Here is a 19,269-nt window from a genome sequence, read left to right on the forward strand (position 1 = left end):
CCTGAACTTAGATCAAGGATTCACATTTTCTCCCCATTTAGGGGCCTTTAGTAGACACCTTGTTGTGCTTGCTCTAGTCTGGAGCTTGTGGCATGTCTGGGTAGGGAGCATGTGCAATTGTAGATGGCACTCTGTCCAAAGAAAAGACTTGAGCATAACCTAAGGGGAGAAATGTGTGGAATTTTCTATGTGTGTGTCTGTATTAGTTTGCTCAGGCTGCCATAAGAAAATATGACAGGCTGGGTAACTTAAACCACAGAAATGTATTTCCTGCACAGTCTAGAGGCTGCACATCTGAAGAAGGTGTCACCAGGGCTGGTTTGTTCTGAGGCCTCTCTCCTTGGCTCGTTAGATGGCCATTTTCTTTCTGTGTCTTCACATGGCCTTCCCTCTGCAGGGGGCGGGGGGGGGGGTGTCCAAATGTCCCCTTCTAATAAGGACACCAGTGATTTTGGGATTAAGGCTCACCCATATGACCTCCTTTTCCCTTGTTCACCTTTTTAAAGGCCTTGTCTCCAAATACAGTCACATGCTGAGCTGTGGCTTAGGCCTTCAACATAAAAATTTTGAGGGGAAACAGTTCAGTCCCTAACAGTCTTCAAGGTGACACATTGGTAATTCTTAATATGAATGAGTATGAGTGACGATGTAGTAACGTGGGACACTGAGCACAACTGTGAACTTCTGTGGTGGGAAAAAGCAGATCATCTCTGATCAGCTATTCTCCAGTGGGCAGCCAGGGGCACTGGGCCCATTAACCCTGGTGGTGGGGCCGTGTTGGATGGTGGTTTGGGTGGTGGAAGAGAACCCCACCCAGTTCAGTCACTGCTGGGCAGTGCTCTGGGGTTAAGACAAAATAAAACTTTGGCTAGCACTTAGAATTTATTGTATAAAGAGGAAATGATTGACTAGCCTTGTGGGCAAAAATGCAATTGGCCCACTTGTCTGCTTTTTTTTTTTTTTTTAATTTTGTTATCTCATTTACAACATTTTTTTATTTCTTTGTTTTAGTCAAAGGTGTTTCTTCCTTTTTTAAAAAAGTACTTTTTTTGTTCCTTTTTTCTTTCCTTATTCTAGGACACGAAGCAGATCAAACAGGTTTTTTTTTTTTTGGTTTTTTTTGTTTTTGAGATGGGGTCTTGCTCTGTCATGCAGGCTGGAGTGCAGTGGTGTGATCTCGGTTCACTGCAGCCTCCGTCTCCCTGTTCAAGTGATTCTCCTGCCTCAGCCTCCTCAGTAGCTGGGATCAGAGGTGTGCTACCATGCCCAGCTAATTGTAGTTTTGGTAGAGATGGGGTTTCGCTATGTTGGCCAGGGTGGTCTCGAACTCCTGACTTCAGGTAATCCACCATCTTGGCCTTCGAAAATGCTGGGATTACAGGCGTGAGCCACCGCGCCCAGCCAGGTTTTCTTAGTATATCAAATTTATGTGTTGGTCACTTTATTTATTTGATTTTTAACAAAATAACACTCACTGGGGTTTACTTAGAACTTTTTTTTTTCCCCAAATGGAAATGAAATGAAGTCATTTTATACCATAGCTTCTTTTATATTTTGATATTGCTTCTGTTGCCCTCTCCCCACAAGTGAATGTGCTGAATGCCCAGGGCAGCATATGAATTTGGATGCACTTTATACTTTCGTAATACTCTTTTCTCAATGTGGCTCTCCCAGGCTTGTCCTGAGTTACGTGAGGGAAGAGGCAGAAAAGCTAGACTTTTGTGACGGTCACAGCCCCGCAGTGACTATTACGTTTGTTTGCCCGTCGGAGCGGAGAGAGGTAAGTGACTTGTCTCCCGGTAATTGTAACGTGGCGCAGGTTAGCCTGGGTTGCCCACGCGGACGCGTGTCTGGGCTTGGGGCAGGGTGGGTCTGGGTGCAGGAAGCTGGGAGCCATGACAGAGGCACTGGTGGGCTCTCAGGAGGAGACGAGCTTCCTGGGATAGCTTCTGTCACATGAAGCTCACTCAGGGAGAGCTGTTTGCATTTTGCCTTTTGCTTTTTTACAGCAATCCAGAGGGGCCTCCACATATAATGGGATGGTTTTTTGTTCTAGTCTCTGTGAGACGATTTTAAGTAGTTCATGGACAGATATTTTTATTTTTGTAGTTGGATTGTTTTAGTGAATAGTGGAAAAATGCTGTATAATTTCAAGCCTGTGATTTCTGATGAGAAGCGTTTCCCTCCCTCTCTTTTCCCAGCCGGCCCCTAAACCCCCACCCATGCCTTCCCCCCTCCTTCTCATCACAGGCCAATTTATTGCTGTGCACTCTGCTGTGGATGAAATCTCCAGTGCAGTTGTAAACTCTTTGAGTGTGACTGCTGAGGCTTACTTGTCCTTGAGTCCTCAGTGCCTGTTTAAGTGTTTTAACCGGGGCAGGTGCTGATGGAAAGGAGGCATCCCCCAGGGAGGAAGGGGTAGGGCAGGGCTTTCCTTCAGTTTCTTTCTGCCTTCTTAGTAATAGGGTGAAGTAGGGAGGGGCTGAATTCTTTTGCAGAGAACCACACTCCCCTTCCCCCAAGCAAATGTGGAATTTGCTGTGACGTCAGGCTGGCAGCTGGCCTGGTGTGTGTGGGATATGGAGACAGTGCTGGGCTCAGCTTTCCACTTTCTGTCCCCAGACTTCCACGTCCATGTACTGTCAACTGAAGGAAGGCCTGTCTGATGTTTGTTCTGAGTATGAATGGGGAGGAATATTTATTCACACTTTTCATTTGTACCTACACATGTGAGTTGAAATCTCTTAAGCCCAGTGAGATGTTCTCAGGCGGTGGTGGTTTTAGTGTTTTCCCTTTTGATTTGCTCTACATTTGGTACGAATCATTTTACTCTATGGGAATCAAGAGAATTGGGAGTTTTCCTCCTTTTTCCTCGAAGGGGTATGAGGCATTTCTTGGTGTTAGAAGAAGAGGCTGATTTGGTATTACTGGGGCAAGAGGTTCCCTTTTTTTTTTTTTTTTTTTTAAAGACAGGGTCTCGCTCTGTCACCTAGGCTGGAGTGCAGTGCCACGATCTCAGCTCACTACAGTCTCTGCCTCCTCAGTTCAAGCAGTCCTCCCATTTCAGCCTCCTGAGTAGCTGGGACTACAGGTGTGCGCCACCATGCCTGGCTAATTTTTGTATTTTTAATACAGACGGGGCTTTACCATGTTGCCCAGGCTGGTCTTGAACTCCCGGGCTCAAGTGATCCACCCACCTCGGCCTCCCAAAGTGCTGGGATTACAGGTGTGAGCCACTGCACATGGCCAGGTTTCTTTTCAAGCTTGACTATTCACTGGGCAGACCTTGTGTGACATGTGCTTGGACACTGTAATACTTGGGAGGTTTGTTTAAGCATTTACGTTTGCTCATTGAATCATTTTAGGAACTGGTATTTAGTAAACACTCACTTTGTCATATAGATCTTTTAAAAAATGCTTGATTTATTTATTGGATTTACATACTGTAAAATTCACTGGGGTTTTTTTTTTTATTTTCAGTACAAGTCAGTGATTATTAGTATTTTTTTTAGAAGTGTGCAACCATCATCATAGTCACAATTTTACATTTCTATCACCCCAAAAAAGAAACCTCCTTCCCCTTAGCAGTCTCTTCCCATTCACACCCCAAGCCCTGATAACTGTGCACCTTCTTCCTGTCTCTGTGGATTGGCCTTTTTTGGATGTTTTATGTCAGGAGAATCCTACACTGTGTGGCTTTCTGTGCCTGGCTTCCCTCATGGAGCCCTGGGGTCTGCATCACCGTGTGTCAGACTGCACTGAGCCATGTGGGCAGAAGCATTGATTTTGAGTCAGACGGAAGAGGGTTGGGCCTGCAGCTCTGCAACTTACTAATTGTGTGCGACCTGTTTGTAAACCTGGCACGTAGTGGCTGGCGTGTCGCAGGTGCTCAGTGAGTATTTACGGAACGAATGGTGCTGGGAAGCAGCACTGCTGTGCCCGGTGCTAAGCCCAATAAGATGTGTCTCCCAAGGATGGTTAAAAAGATGGCAGTGATATTCCTGGTGAGCAGGGACCCCATCAACCCCCTTCATGGCTCTCATCGAAGATGAATGGTGGAGCTCCCACTCTGTAGAAGCAATACAATGGCAGAATCGGGTTTGTGTCTGGGTGGTGCCCTGGCTTCACCCGGGAGCAGGTGTGGGTACAGATGTGGTGGCCAGGATCCCACAGGGGTTGTGGACCGTGCCCTTGGATGTGCACGCGTGTGATGACGTTCACTCAGTGTCGGGCTTGCAGCACTCCAGCAGCACCTCGTGGAAAGCGGTGAATGGACCATGCACCCTGCACGGCCTGTTAGCGCTTGACGACTCCTAGTGATTGCCGCTGAGTCCAGGTGCTCGCTGGCCAAAGGTTGAGTGTCTCTCTGAAGGTGACTAGACTAGAAAGGGAATAGAGTGTACAAAGTTAATGGAGGCGTTACAAGTCAAATGGAAAAAAAAAAAAATAACAGTTTAGAAAAAAAGTCACTTTACTGAGTTGTTAGAAGTCAAATAATGTGTTAGAGGCAATTAATGATTCAGAAAACAAACAGCAAAATGTAGAAACCTAACAACCTGTCTTTGAGCTTTTCCTAAGTGTGGAAAATCTGCATTTAAGCCACATGAAACATTTTTTATTTTGCCTTTTTCACATTGTTCCTAATAGGGCACCATTCCCAAGCTCACTGCTAAATCCAACTGCCGCTATGAAGTTGAGTGGATCACTGAGTATGCCTGCCACAGAGATTACCTGGAAAGCAAAACTTGTTCTCTGAGCGGTGAGCAGCAGGACGTCTCCATAGACCTCACACCACTTGCCCAGAGTGGAGGTAAGCAGGCGCCTTCTGCTTCCTGGCACTGCTTAGGAGGAAGGGGATCGAGAGAGGGTACGAGACGGTAGGGGGCCAAGTCAGTCACGCATGCTCCTGGGTGGGAGAGAGCTGTAGTTTGGGCTGGCGTTTCAGAAATAGGATTCAGGTTTGACTAAGTCATCCTGTAACCGTCTAATACCTGTTCATGTAAAACAAGCCTCTTACTAATTTCCCTGTTTTTAGGTTTGCCCTATGATTCAGATGGAAAAGAATATTTGTTTTATTTGAATGTCTGTGGAGAAACTGAAACACAGTTCTGTAATAAAAAACAAGCTGCGGTTTGCCAAGTGAAAAAGAACAATACGTCTCAAGTCAAAGCAGCAGGAAGATACCAGAATCAGACCCTCCGGTACATCAACAACCTCTGTGTGCTTTTCCTTTTTCTTTGTATTTCTTGAGACAGGGTTGCGCTCGGGTGCCCAGGCTAGAGTACAGTGGCGCGATCTCGGTGCATTGCAGCCTTGACTTCCCTGCCTCAAGTAGTTTACCCACCTCAGCCTCCTGAATAGCTGGGACTACAGGCATGCACCACCATGCCTGGCTAATTTCTGTAGTTTGTGTAGAGATGAAGTTTTGCCGTGTTGCCCGCGCTGATCTTGAATTCCTTGCCTCAGTGATCCTCCCACATTGGCCTCCCAAAGTGCATGGATTAGAGGCATGTGCAGTGGGACCTGGCCTGCATAATTTTCAAGTGCATTGTGTGTATTCTTGTGAAATATAACTCCCTCTCCTCCTTTTCTTCCTCTTTCCATTTTCCAGAAGGTACAGGGAAATCAGTTATGCCAGCATTCCTTCCTATTAGACTTTGGCAAGTTGCCATTTGTCACTAAACAATCAAATGTTTTTCCTGGCTTTAGAGTAAGAATGCTTCTGTTAGAACTGTTCACTTTATAAACTTGCTGTTTGTACGGAACCTACTGTAGGAAAATTATTTAATGAGTTTACAGTTGATAGGGCTTTTTTATTTTAAAATTTGTTTTTAAGGAGTTTTGATTTTTCTCTGGCAGTTTGAGAATCTCAAGCACCATCAACATTACAGAAAATTTTAAACAACTAAAGCAGTGCATTCAGCACATTTCTTTTTTTGACCCTTAACTTGATAGTTAACCTTCAGAAAAGCAGGATGAAAATGCAGTTTTCTGAAAATGTGTTAGGGGCAATTACGATTCAAAAATTAGGAATAGAAAACTGCAAAAAACCCCAGAACTGGTCTTTGAGCTTTTTAAAAGCGTGGAATATCTGCCGAGAAGCTGCATTTTAAACGTTTTATTTTTGCTTCTTTCAGATTGCTCAGGATTAGCGTTGTCCAAGGCCCCTCAGGCACGGCTGTGTTCGTGGCGGCTGTTAGGAAGCCTGTCTAATTCTTGGGCGTTATTTATTTTGTACAAAATCTAAAAGTGAGAACAAGAGAAGTTTTCATGCTCACAGCAAAATCTTCAGCACTTTCTTCCAGCCAGTTACTACTTTGAAGCCAGAGGATGTCAAGCCCATACATTTGGAACTCATTTCCTGTAGATATTTTTCCCTAGCTGGCTAGAGAGCTTGCTGTTTTAGATCAGTAGTGATTTGTTGATGCTATGCAAAAGGCTTAGTGTAGACATTTTAAAAGATTCAGGTTTCTTTCTTGGTTCTCCCAAACACATTTGTCTGTGTATTCACAAAAATCTAGATATTCGGATGGAGACCTCACCTTGATATATTTTGGAGGCGATGAATGCAGCTCAGGGTTTCAGCGGATGAGCGTCATAAACTTTGAGTGCAATAAAACCGCAGGTAAGTGTGCGCTGGAGTTCAGCCCCTCATCTTTCCATTCATGGGCATGTGCTTGTGTGTGTGCACAGGCGTGTTCTTGGAAGTGAACATTGAATGGAGGAGTCAGATGCCCTCCTTTGGACTGGCCGGCTCTAGCCCCCAGACTGGGTTTTTTCTATTGGAGTAACGCTTTCCCCACCCCCAGTGCCCCAGTGGACACACACATCCTGTTTGCATTTTCCTCGGTTCTCTGTTTGTTTTGGGAGTGGGCCCAGCACTGAGCTTGTTGGGAAAGTTTTCATCTTGAATTTTGGTGCACACTAAACTACAGCAAGGACAGATTCGGCAGGGGCGAGATGGCTTGCCAGTTTTGTTTGAGTGACCTCTTCTTTTATGTAATGACTATCAAGGTAATCCTTTTTGCAAAGTGGTAGAGTTTGGATCTGGGGATTGCAAAATGTCACTGGGTACGTTGAAGCTGAAGGCGTGCATTTCTCCGAGTGATGAGAAGCACCCTTGAGTCACCAAGACACTGGCATTTCAAAAAGCGGTGCCGCTGTCCATATCTTGATGACTGTAGACACAGTTGTAGCTGCCTCTGGGTTGGCAGCTGCGCCCAGGAGGTGAAGGTGGAAGTCATTCCTTAAAGAGAGTGGCTTAGTGTACTTATTAAAAACCAAACCATCAGAAACTTGTCCCATCTGTTGAACCCCCAGGCTGTGACTCCAGGTACCCTGCAGGGCACCCTACCACTGCTCAGAGCAGTTCTAGAGCCCATTCTGGTTTCTGTAGTTTGCCCCAACTGCTGCCACACCCAGAGGGTCTTTCTGGCCCTTGCTTCCGTGTGTTCTTCTATGGCAGAGCTTTGTGTGGCTTGGTTACAGGGTGGGTTGCTACAGGATTCACTGTGGGATGAGGGAGAGACAGCTGGACATGATGGGAACCTTGCTCTCGAAGCCTCTGGAGATCAGGTGTGCGTTGGGAGAGACAGTTAGGCACCCCTGCCCTGGTAGCACCGCAACACTGCGAACGTCCTAGCAAGCAGGCCAAGAACCAGCCCCCGGGCTCTTGCCACTGGAAAGGCTTTCCAAAATGACCCAGTAACTGCCCCTGGGGTGCCCTTGTTCACAGGTCTGCCATTGCTGTCCTTGTTCTCTGCGTGGCCCCTTTTGTTACTTTCACAATACTCACATTTTTTTAGTGCCTATTTGCTTAGGCCCTATGAGGCTGGAGGGTGTTGTAAGGATAGATGGCTGTCTAGGTGTTCACAGACTAGGAGCAGAGAGAGATAAGGAGCATGATGATGCAGGTTCAGGGCAGTGCTGCCAGAGTAGAGCTAGTGCTTAGCGTCGTCACTCCACTCCTTTACCAGGAGGGAGGCACGAAGGTCAACTGGCTGGAGTCTGGGCTGGGTGCAGGGTTCAGGCAGTTAAGAGAGAAGGAAGTGCTGCTTGAGCCACACTACATTTAGGAGCATGCCAGTCCCGTGTTGGGGTGGCTGTAGGGCCTGGACCTGCAGACATTCAAAGGCATGGAACAGGGTAGCTGCAAGCGGGTCAGAGGCCGTGTATGGGGAATGTGGCTGAAGACGACCTGGAATGGTGAGTGTGCAGTATTGTAAGAAACTTGTATGTCCTGCAGAGGAGCTGGATTATATCTGGAAATCTATGAAGTCCCAAGGATTTTCAGCAGGGGTGTGACAGACATCTGACTCGTGAATGAGAAAATCAGTGTGGCCTCTGGATGCACTTCCCATCTGGTCTAAGCACTCCCTGCACCCCTCAGCTTCTCCATCATTCTCTCATTGCTAGCCTACCTACACTACTAGCCTACTTAGCCGTGTCTGCACCCTGAATCACATCTCTCCTACTCGGTGTCCCCAGTCCCTAGGGATGCAGCCTGTATCTTCCCCATGTGCCCAGCCCCTCTGATGCCCAACCTTGGTTCTGGCTCCCAGGTCACCCCAACTGGCTCTCCTGGACTTCTTGCTGTCTTGGGCTGCTCTGCTGTGGTCTGAGTCTCCCTCCCACTTTGTCATGACCTCCTTTGGCCCTGCTGTGTTCAGGGCTTTTTATTAATGACTTGGCCGAGATCTTTGAGAGTATGCTGATCTCATTTGGGGATGCTGGGATGACAGAATCATTATCCAGAAAGATCGAAAAGGATGAGCAACATATGAGAAGGGCATTATGTCGTCTCAGACTTACAGGGAAGAGGTATGGGCATTGAGGAGCTGCCAGCCAAACAAACAAAAAACACAGGAGAGAAAAACCAAAGAACAGAAAGAAAGAAAAATAGAAAAAAATAAAAAAGACCCGCAGTGGAGTGGGGAGATCTTGCCTTGTGGTTATGAGCATGGATGAGGCCACACCCTCTGGATTCAGTTCCCAGCCGCCCTAGTTTTTAGTTACGAAACCATGAGCCCAGAGAGCTAAAGCCCAGATGAGGTGAGGCTTGACAAAATGCTCCGTTTTTCCTTTCCATAATAAAAATTTTCAAACATAGAAAGAACATTAAAACAAAAATTTACATGCCTGCCACTCTTAACAGCCATTGATGTTTTGCCAGATTTTTCTTGTAAGCCATGCATCATTGATGGCCCATATCACCCCACCCTGATGCCAAGAAAGAACATTCCTTTATATAAATTCGGTACCATTGTTGTACTTAACAAAATTAACGGTGACATCCTGATATTAAAAACCCATGTTTTCCTAAGCTGTTATCATTGTGATTGTAACAAGCAGCCTGGACAGAGAGATGTTAGGTGTTTTGTGGGAGGGTTTTGAGCTGGTTCTCAGGCAGGAGTTGTATTAAAAAATATTTACAATTCCTTCCAGCTCTGTAATTCAGCACCCCAAACTTTGAGAGCAAAATTATTATTTTGCTCGAATTTAAACTTAGAGTTTTTTAAGAAAATCCCTTGGTGGAGCCTGTGTATTAGATAGATGTAGTAATGTATTTTTGAAGGTGAGCGGGTGTTAATTGGCTATGTAATAGAAGTGTAGTTTAAGTTGGATCTCTAGGAATTATGCATGTGAATCTAAGGTTCATGCATTTTTCAGGATGCAAGTGTATCTTCTGGTCATAATGTTTTTTACCATTTGTTTAAATCTAGTTGTAAAGTGATGGTTTATTATTGGTGATTCTTTTAAATAAGGATGTTAGATAATTTTTCGGAAGAGCAGAATTCATTAGGATAGGCTAACAAAAAACTACTCACAAATTTAAGTAGCTCAGCCCATTAAAGGTTTCTTGTCTTAGTTTGGTGCTAGTCCTTGGGGATAGGGTTGGGGTAGGGGGTGCAGGCTCTGCTCCATGTGGTCATTTGGGGACCTACGCTCTTTCCATCCTGTGTTTCTGCCATCTGTAGGTGTGACTTTCAAGGGCTCTGTAGGATGGTAACATCAATTTCCTTTGTTTTGTTTTTTTCCAGGCCAGAAATAAGTCACTTGGCCCAGCCTGAATAGCAGGGGAGGCTGGGAAATGGAGTTTAGCTATGTGTCTAGAGGAAACATTAAACTAGTTGGGTAAGAGGTAGCATTGTTTTTGCCGCAGAGAAATGGGTGCTGCTGCCTGCTCCTTAGGCAGAGAGCTCCTTGGTTCCATTTGAAAACCTTCCTTCCCCCTTTGCTGGAATTGAGAGACTGAGGACACAAAGTGGTGGTGTGCTGGAGAATCAACTCGAGCCTGTGGAGCCAGACTGGCAACTTGGGGATTGTGTGAGTGAGGGAGAGATTGTGCAGAGCTAATCCTAACATTGCTGATGAGCGGACAGAAACCATAGGCCTCATGAATAGTGATTTCTGAAGTTAAAGCCCACTATGCTTAAAAATGAACCGAAGTGGTTTGGGAGAGGGGAGCACAACTTACTGTTCTGCTAAAATTCTTTGAGGAATTAAGTAAGAATACGTGTAAGGTACATAGCAATGGTTATTTACAGTGGACTCTGCCTGCGGATTATTAGTACGTCTCAGATGCAAAACCAGCTCAAAAGTACGGACGAGTACTAGGACGATTTGTAGTGGTATTTAATTGTTTGTAAACTTACCTGGTAAAAGAAAAACGCAGTGAATGCTTCACGTGTGCAGAACACAAACCTTTTTCAATAGTGAAATGTGAATCCGGTAGGATTAAACTGTGTGTAAACCTTGTGGGTGGGATCAAGAGAGGCAGAGGCGCGTCATGGTCGCTAAGTTAGTTCACCGGCAAGCTCAGGGGCCAAACGAAACAAACAAAAAACACAGGAGAGAAAACCAAAGAAAAAGAGAAAAATAGAAAAAAACCCCACAGTAGAGTGGGGAGATCTTGCCTTGTGGTTATGAGCATGGATGAGGCCAGACCCTCAGGGTCTGATTCCCACTGCCCTCGTTTTTAGTTATGAAACCATAAGCAAATGATTTAGGCATCCTAAATCTGCAAAATGGTGCTAAAATTGTGCCTTTGCCATAGGGTTTTGAGGATCAAATAGATTAATATAGTCATGTGTTGCTTAACGATAAGAATATGTTCTGAGAAATGTGTCATTAGGCGATTTTGTCATTGTGTGAACATCACAGAGTGTACTTAACACACACCTAGATGGTATATCTTGCTGCACACCTAAGCTATATGGTGTAGCCTATTGCTCCTGGGCTACAAGTGTGTACAGCACGTGAGTGTACTGAATACTGCCGGCAGTTGTAACACAATGGTAAGTATTTGAGTATCTAAATATATCTAAACATAGATAAGGTCCAGTAAAAATACGGTATTATAATCTTTTGAGACCACTGTTGTATATGCAGTCTGTTGTTGATCAAATGTTATGCAGCACGTAACTGCATAAAGAAAGTACTTAAACAGAGCCTATTTTTCTGCAGCTCGCCCTTACGTAGCTGAGATGCTGAGCTCAGTGCCTGGCTGAGACTGTGCTCAGTACAGGTTCGCTGTTGTGGCTGGTATTATAATTATAGTGATGATACTATTAAAGATTTGGTAGAAATTACAATTGAAGTATCATTTGCTCTTGATACAGAATCTTACTTCCCATTTTCTTAGATCATTGCATAGCTTATGATACCAAACCTCAAGGAGGCAGATCACATGGTGGGAGGCTCGGACAAGGATTATGAAACCATCAGGGTTGGGGAAAGGAGGGTTGTGGCCGCGGTCCCCTAGTCTGGAAAGGTGCAAGCAAGGAGCAAGTCAGCAAAGCCTCCGAATCTCAGTGTCCGTGGGATGGGGACGTGACCTGTGAAGAGCTGGTTTTCAGACTTAGACCTGAACTATTCCTGCTGAGGAATGGGAAGTCTGGGGGGCTCACTCTTGGTGGAAGAAGAGGCTCAGTTTGAGGAAGGTGTTACAGACAGGTGCACTGACGGAGCCACAGAATGCCAGCACTGTTTGAAGGTGTGCCGCTAACATTGTTGGGCTGGCATAGGACCTTGGCGTGCTTTCGCTGGGAGCAACTGACTGTAGATGGTTTCCACCCTTGTTTTACTTTAGGGATGACTCCCAGAGAACTTGTCTTGTTCACAGTCACATCACGAAGTCAGTGGTGCTCAGGGAACTAGAGCTCCATTTCTGTCTTCCTTTCTGCGAGTTCCCAGTGTCACCCAGAGATGTTCAGAAGCCTCTGGGAGCTGACCACAGCCTGGGAGCAGAGGATCCCACTCACTGCTCTTGCGTTCCTCCTGCCTGCCCTTTTTATCTTATCTTTGAAGTCGCTGTACATAGCCTTCTGTCAATGTCTCCCAAGGTGAAAGGCATGCTGGCCTGCCAGCCTGCCATCGAGGACTTAGGGTTAAGCATCTGAAGCTTAATAGAAGCCTCTGCCATCTCAGACCCCCATGGTCTGTAAAAAAGTCTGGACCTGAATTTTTTAACTGGTCAGTTGGCATTGGTCCTGTTCAGTTTCTTCCTTGCTCCTTAGCTGTTCCTCAGTTTTGGTCACGTATGGAGTTTAACTTTCTTCTCTTGAATCGTACAGGTAACGATGGGAAAGGAAATCCAGTATTCACAGGAGAGGTTGACTGCACCTACTTCTTCACATGGGACACGAAATATGCCTGTGTTAAGGAGAAGGAAGACCTCCTCTGCGGTGCCATCGACGGGAAGAAGCGCTACGACCTGTCCGCGCTGGTCCGCCACGCAGGTACTGCCCTCCTTGCCGTGTGGGTCTCAGTCCACGTGTTCATGGAACATTTTCCCTGAGTACTTTTGGAAATGCTGTTACTATTTTCTCTGTCAGTGGGTTGGGTCACAGCCCACCGCCCGTGTTTTTCATGTGGCTGTATGAATTATTAGAAGGAGCATTGGATTGGGAGGTGGCATATCTGAATCTGAGACCAGCATTATTGTTTTCTGGTCGGGTTACCTTGGGCTCATCATAGTTGAGCGGAAACTGCCCTGCACCTGCAGGGTGTCAGGTCTTGTGCTCTGTGTTGTTCAGAAGCTTGCTTGTTTTTTTTTCCTTTAAAGTTTTTTTTCTCTCTTATAACAGCCTTCCCATAGGCCATATTCCCACTTAACACAGGAACTCTCAGGCCCACAGAGTGGAGCTGCGGCTCAGTTGCTATCTTTTGACCTTGTGTTTTCACCCTTTTACACCCTGCCTCTCTTCCGTCTCTGAGGTGGGATCTGCAGCCTCTGCCCCCTGGGGTTCTTCTGTTTGGATCCTCTAGGCAGATGGATGTGTGCCTTGGGCCACTGTTCACTGGTGTCTCAGTGGTGTGCAGTGGGCTTGTCCTCGAGGCTGAGCTTGCTGTTGCACAGCAGGCACTGGACGAGGTGCCAAGTAGGCAGCAGTGCCCCCCACAGCACAATCCCTGTCCTTGGGGGCTTGGAATTTAGCAGGAAACAGAGCAGATTGAATAAGAAGAATGGGAGTCTCAAGCAGGGACAATCTGATGGGGGAGATTTCTGGTTTTACCCTTTTGGCAGCTCAAATTAGTTGTGCAGAAGCCAGTTGCCTCTGTAAGGGGGAGATGACCCGAAGCAGACAGAATGACTTGCCTCATGTAATTACCAACCAGAACAGTCACAGAACTGCTGGCGGTATGTTCTCGCTCGTAAGTGGGAGTTGAACATTGAGAACACATGGACACAGAGGGAAACAGCACACACCAGGGCCTGTTTAGGGTTGGGGGCGAAGGGAGGGAACTCAGAGGATGGGTCAGTAGGTGCAGCAAACCACCATGGCACATGTATACCTATATAACACACCTGCATGTTCTGCACATGTATGTCTTTTTTTTTTTTTTTTAGAAAAATAAAACTGCAGTGGTGACAGGACTGCTGCTCCTGTCTTCTGAGCCCCACCTGGTTTGGAAGATACCAGGTTAGGAAGAGGAATGAATCCCTCTTGTGGAGTGTTTGAGAACCTGCCTCACTGTGAACCACCTGGGCAGGGAGTGCTGGCAGTGCTGTTGTGGTTAAACACCCTGTGCACTGCAGGGAGCGGTGCTGTAATTAATTCTGGCACATGTGTGCCAGTGAAGACACTGGTTTTCTGTGAAGTGGAAAGAGTTCTAGCTGCAGAGTTGGAGACCTGGCTGAGGACTGATGTTGCTGCATCCAGTTGCGTTTGCTTGAGCGAGCTGCTCTCCCGGCCCGAGTTTCTTACAGTAAACTGGGTGGTGCTGTTAGATCCCTTAAGTCAACCCAACCTTTTTTTTTTTTTTTTTTTTTTTTTTTTAAAACATCACTGTGTATAAGAGACAACCTAGGACCTGTGAGATAAGGAGAGATACATTTTTCAGTCTGTAGACTTCCTGACACATCTCTGGTCTCTTGGAGTCTGGAGTATTTCGTGGCATTTGCACGGAGATAGCCCTAAGGAAGTTATGAGAGGAGAGCTAAAACTGCTCCTTACTGCTTGAAGAAGTCCCTTAAGACTTTACAGCCCACCTGGCTCCACCCCAGACTTCCAGTATTTAGGTCAGGTCCTTGTTCACATGCACAGTCTCGTATGGTTTCTTTTAGGCTGTTGACATTGGAAAGTGCTTCTCCAAATGTACTGTATCGCCACTGATGAGTCATGGGGTTTTTGCCTTCCAAACCCCGGTACCCAACCTGTAAAGGGAGCATTTTCAAATGAGAAGATGTATTTGTGTATCTTTACCTCCTCCTTTACACACTTTCTAAGTTACTTCTTCAGCGACTGTTCACCGTGTGGTTTGCTTTTTGTGGATGCCCTTGCCCTCGCTTGCTGTGCTGGTGACACTCAGCTGGTGCCCCCTCACCTCCTGTAGGTGCCTAATCAGTGTCTGGTCACACTCACCAGCTCATGAGTCTTGTGAGTTCAGCGGCCACCTGTGGTGCCTTGCTTGTCTTCTGTGGTAGCATGCATTGTGTCCTGCACCGAGTCTGCAGATGTGTAAGAGGTTGCTGGTTTTTTTTAGCTGCACAGGCCTTCACAGGGGCTGAGCCGAGCTGGTGTATTATCAATGGTGTACCACTCTACTGCGTCCCAAGACACAGGATGGCTTCTTGATTTGGGTTTTCAGTTTCTAATTTCATACTGTGGGGCTTGGGAGAATTTTGCTATTTAATTCTCTGTCACCCAGTTGGGCCTACTCTTCTGAAGAAGTATTGGGGTGTAGTTTGTTTCTGTCACATTAAATGAGAAACCGGAGAATCTCGGTGAATTTTTGTGCCTTCAGTCTGCCCGGGTTCCAGAAACGTGAGCGCTGGGGATTGACTGACAAGTGCTTTGGGAGCTTTGGGCCCTTGACCTTTGGCTTCATCACCATTTATTCTGTGACTCACAGAAATCAGCGTTGCTTTTGACTAAAATACACTTTTGTTACAGAACCAGAGCAGAATTGGGAAGCCGTGGATGGCAGCCAGACAGAAACAGAGAAGAAGCATTTTTTCATTAATATCTGTCACAGAGTGCTGCAGGAAGACAAGGCGCGAGGGTGTCCCGAGGACGCGGCAGTGTGCGCAGTGGGTGAGTTGTGCCCGGAGGGAAGGTCTAGGTGGTGGTTTTCTAGGGCATCCAGTTTGGAACGAGTTAGAAGATCTTCCTGTGGTTCATCTAAGCCTCCTCTTCCTATATTCACGTAAAGGACGGTAAAACATTTTTATTCATAAATCGAATGTCGCTAACTGCTCGATGCACTCCGGAATCCTGAAGTTGGCTGAAGCTTCCTGATGTGGGCTAAAGCCATAACTGGGAACAGAAGGAACCATGTGGAAAATACTACGTCATCTTTTTAGTGTGTAACCTGAAGAATATCATTGCCAGTATTTGTGTACAAGTAATTTTATTTATTTTTTTTAACAACTTTATTGCCTAGAATTGTTCAAAAGTTGTGGCTTAAGGAAAGTGTAATCTCAGCTGCAGCCCAACTGTGGGAGGGGCTTGTATGCTTCGCTTCCTTTTGCTGTCATTGTTTTGGTCCCGTAACTGTCATGCAGAGACTCCTCAATTATTTGATACAGGTATTTAGCACGTTCATTTTTGTCTTTTATGACTCACGTTGAAAATGCCAGGCTATGAGAATCTGTTGAAAGCATTCAGTAAGAAATTGTGAGCCTCGGTTGGATTTTAGGAATTATCCTGGTATTCAGAATTGCTGGTGTGTCTTTAAAAGCAGGTTCAGACATGTCCATGTCTTTACTAAGAAGGACTTCGGAACAGAGTTTTAATCCTTTATAATAAAAAGCAAGTGAACCAAGAAGTAAGTGGCCTCCTGCTTGGGTTGCTAAACAGGTTTCGTTAGTTTCTGCTTTGGATATGAGACTCATTCTCACCCTTTGGCTGTGTGGCTGTGCTTTCAAAAGACTTTGTGTCTTGGGATAGCTGAAGCCCTGACAGTGGCGGACAGTGTCAGTTTACAGTTGGCGCTGATGCATGTTGCAAAAGCCATTTGGTTTTTTGTTTTGCGTCATTCATGGCACTTTCCTGCTGAGCCTATGGATGACCTTGGAGGACCCCGATGTGGCTGTTAACATCTAGTCAAACGTGGCACTCTTGGGAAACCCATCGGCTGCCCTGGTGGGTTCGGTGGGCTGGAGAAGGGCTGCTCTTGCTGGGTTTGGGCTGAGTTCTTCTTTCTTTTTTTTAAATCACTTCTTTGTCTGCATGATGATAATTTTTAACCATATCTTCTGTTTTTTTTTTTCCCCCTTTCTCTTCCAGATAAGAATGGAAGTAAAAATCTGGGAAAATTTATTTCTTCTCCCACAAAAGAGAAAGGCAACATTCAACTCTCTTATTCAGATGGTGATGATTGTGGTCATGGCAAGAAAATAAGAACTAATATCACACTTGTATGCAAGCCAGGTAAAAATTTAAAAAAAGATGAAATCTTTTGTTGGGTTCTGCCAGAGGTCCTGCATTCTTCATATCTCTGTTCCTCATCAGTCACTGCAAAGGTGATCAGACAGACTGGCATGGTGTTAAGCATTTTGAGTTCCAGAATCTTTGGTGATGGGAACTAGGTCATTTGGATTTTTCCCCTCATCCCCTCCCCAAAACCAAATCAGAAATGGAGAAACCAGATGGTGTCAGAAGGAAGTTGTGGGTCTCAGCACTGCATCCTCTTCCTCGGGACTGATACGGGGCCAGTCATGCGGTTACTTAACTTCCTCCAAAGGGGAAAAAAATCATACATGGTTTAAAACATTGCCCATGATCTCACCACTTAAACACAATGTTAATTTTCATTACCTTTATTTATAGGTGTATGTTTTTACCAAGTCAAAATTTTTATGTTGACAAATCTTAATGTTTCTCGAAGTGTAGTATTTTGTAAATACTCTTCTATGTTTCACAGTTCTATTAATAATTTTTAGGAACTTCCTTGTTGACATGGTGTGGTTTTACTATTTTTAAACATTTTTCTTATTGTTGGATTAATAGCACGTTTCCAGTATTGCTAATTGTGCCATTATGTATCCTCTCTCTACCTCCCATTGAAATATTTCCTTTGGATAAGTTCCCAGCTGTGGGATAAAGTCAGAAGCTAGGATCATTTTGTTTGTTTGTTTGTTTGTTTTACAGTAAAATAAACAATATAACATAAAATTTACCATCTTAACCACTTTTAAGTGTGTAGCTTGGTGACATTGTTGTGTAGTACCATCATCATCCATCTCCAGAACTTTTTCATCCTCCCAGACTGAAACTCAGTTCCCATTAAACACAGCTCTCCATTCCCTCTCTGTTACTTTTTGTCTCTACGGATTTGACCATTCTAGATACCTTATATAGATGGAATGCTACAGTATTTGTAGGTCTGTTTTTTGACCCTTCTATGCATTCTACCTCATTTCCTGCTGTTGTCCCTTCCAGGTCTACTTCTAGCAGAGAAGAATGAGGTAAGATTTTTTAGGAATGAATGGATTAGTGATTCCCATCTCTTTTCGCCATTGACAGGTGATCTGGAAAGTGCACCAGTGTTGAGAACTTCTGGGGAAGGCGGTTGCTTTTATGAGTTTGAGTGGCACACAGCTGCGGCCTGTGTGCTGTCGAAGACAGAAGGGGAGAACTGCACGGTCTTTGACTCCCAGGCAGGTGTGTGTCCGAACAGGACCTCTGCGTTAATGTGACTTGGAACCACTTAAGGTTTTTTCCTAAACATTCTCTGTGAGGTTTTCAAGGTAACTTGCCTTAGAATTTTATTCATGCTGTTTGAACACAATTCTGAACAGCCGATGTTTGGGACTTATTTGAGATATCGAAAATACTATCTTAAATTCATTATTGAGGTGGGTTTGCTGAATGCAAAACTTTTGGAACTCAAGGGAGTAAATTATGTTTGAAAAGGCTTTCACGTGAATTCTAGGCAAGAAACCTCTCTGCGGGAGACCTTACAAGAAGGCCATAATATCGTGCTCATCCTACTTTGAATATGCTGGTTGTTTGTTAGCCCAGCAGTTATGGGCTTTTTTGAATAGGGCTTTAGGCCAACCCAGTAGAAGGGAATGGTGGAGTTGGATCCATCTTGAAGGAAAATGTTAGTAATCGCGGTTCTGGTGGCCTCAAGGGGCAGCGTCTCTTCTGCCTCCTCCACTTCTTCCTGCCATGGGAACCTCCTGGGAAGGAGCTCTGCCTTTCAAACTGTGGGGCGAGACCACTCTGCTGACTGTTCGGACTGACCTTACATAATTTTACTGATTTTATTCTGTCTTAGGGTTTTCTTTTGACTTATCACCTCTCACAAAGAAAAATGGTGCCTATAAAGTTGAGACAAAGAAGTATGACTTTTATATAAATGTGTGTGGCCCGGTGTCTGTGAGCCCCTGTCAGCCAGACTCAGGAGCCTGCCAGGTGGCAAAAAGGCAAGTAGCTTCTCAGTTCTGTTTCATTCTTAGGTATTATGTGCTAACGAATATTTTTTTTTCAGGAATAGGTGTGTTCTCACTTAATGTTATCGCTTTATGACAAGCATTTAAATAGTGATGAGACCTGGTCTGAAAACTGAAGGATGTTAGGAGTTTAATTTCCCAGAGGAAGGAGCAGGCCTGTCCTTGGGAAAGAAGGGTGGATTGAGGTCATGCCTCACTTGTGCACATTTTGCGCTTCTCATTTCCTGGATATTTCTGTGCGTATTTCTGCATTCTGTGTAGCTTTAGTTCAAATGAAGTGAGTTGTCTCAACCAGTGGTGCCAAGAGGAGATTTGGGTCCCAGTGTCCCTGCTGCGGTTAGAGACCTTGTGTGGGTTCCTGTGGT

The 19,269-nt window shown here is 45.3% G+C and overlaps 1 protein-coding gene across 2 annotated transcripts in view; it reads left to right on the forward strand.

Moving 5' to 3' along the window:
* The window catches only part of IGF2R (insulin like growth factor 2 receptor), a 133,658-nt gene that overhangs the window by 57,699 nt on the left and 56,690 nt on the right, over positions 1–19,269 (forward strand). For both annotated transcript variants that reach the window (XM_023219080.1, XM_023219081.1), the window contains exons 7-15: positions 1,675–1,780; positions 4,648–4,810; positions 5,036–5,201; positions 6,522–6,625; positions 12,576–12,740; positions 15,399–15,539; positions 16,734–16,877; positions 17,973–18,110; positions 18,730–18,877. In XM_023219080.1, the coding sequence (XP_023074848.1) occupies positions 1,675–1,780; positions 4,648–4,810; positions 5,036–5,201; positions 6,522–6,625; positions 12,576–12,740; positions 15,399–15,539; positions 16,734–16,877; positions 17,973–18,110; positions 18,730–18,877 (1,275 nt within the window). The remainder of the gene's footprint in view (positions 1–1,674; positions 1,781–4,647; positions 4,811–5,035; positions 5,202–6,521; positions 6,626–12,575; positions 12,741–15,398; positions 15,540–16,733; positions 16,878–17,972; positions 18,111–18,729; positions 18,878–19,269) is intronic.

This window comes from Piliocolobus tephrosceles, chromosome 5 (assembly GCF_002776525.5).
Source record: "Piliocolobus tephrosceles isolate RC106 chromosome 5, ASM277652v3, whole genome shotgun sequence".
Lineage (NCBI taxonomy): Eukaryota > Metazoa > Chordata > Mammalia > Primates > Cercopithecidae > Piliocolobus > Piliocolobus tephrosceles.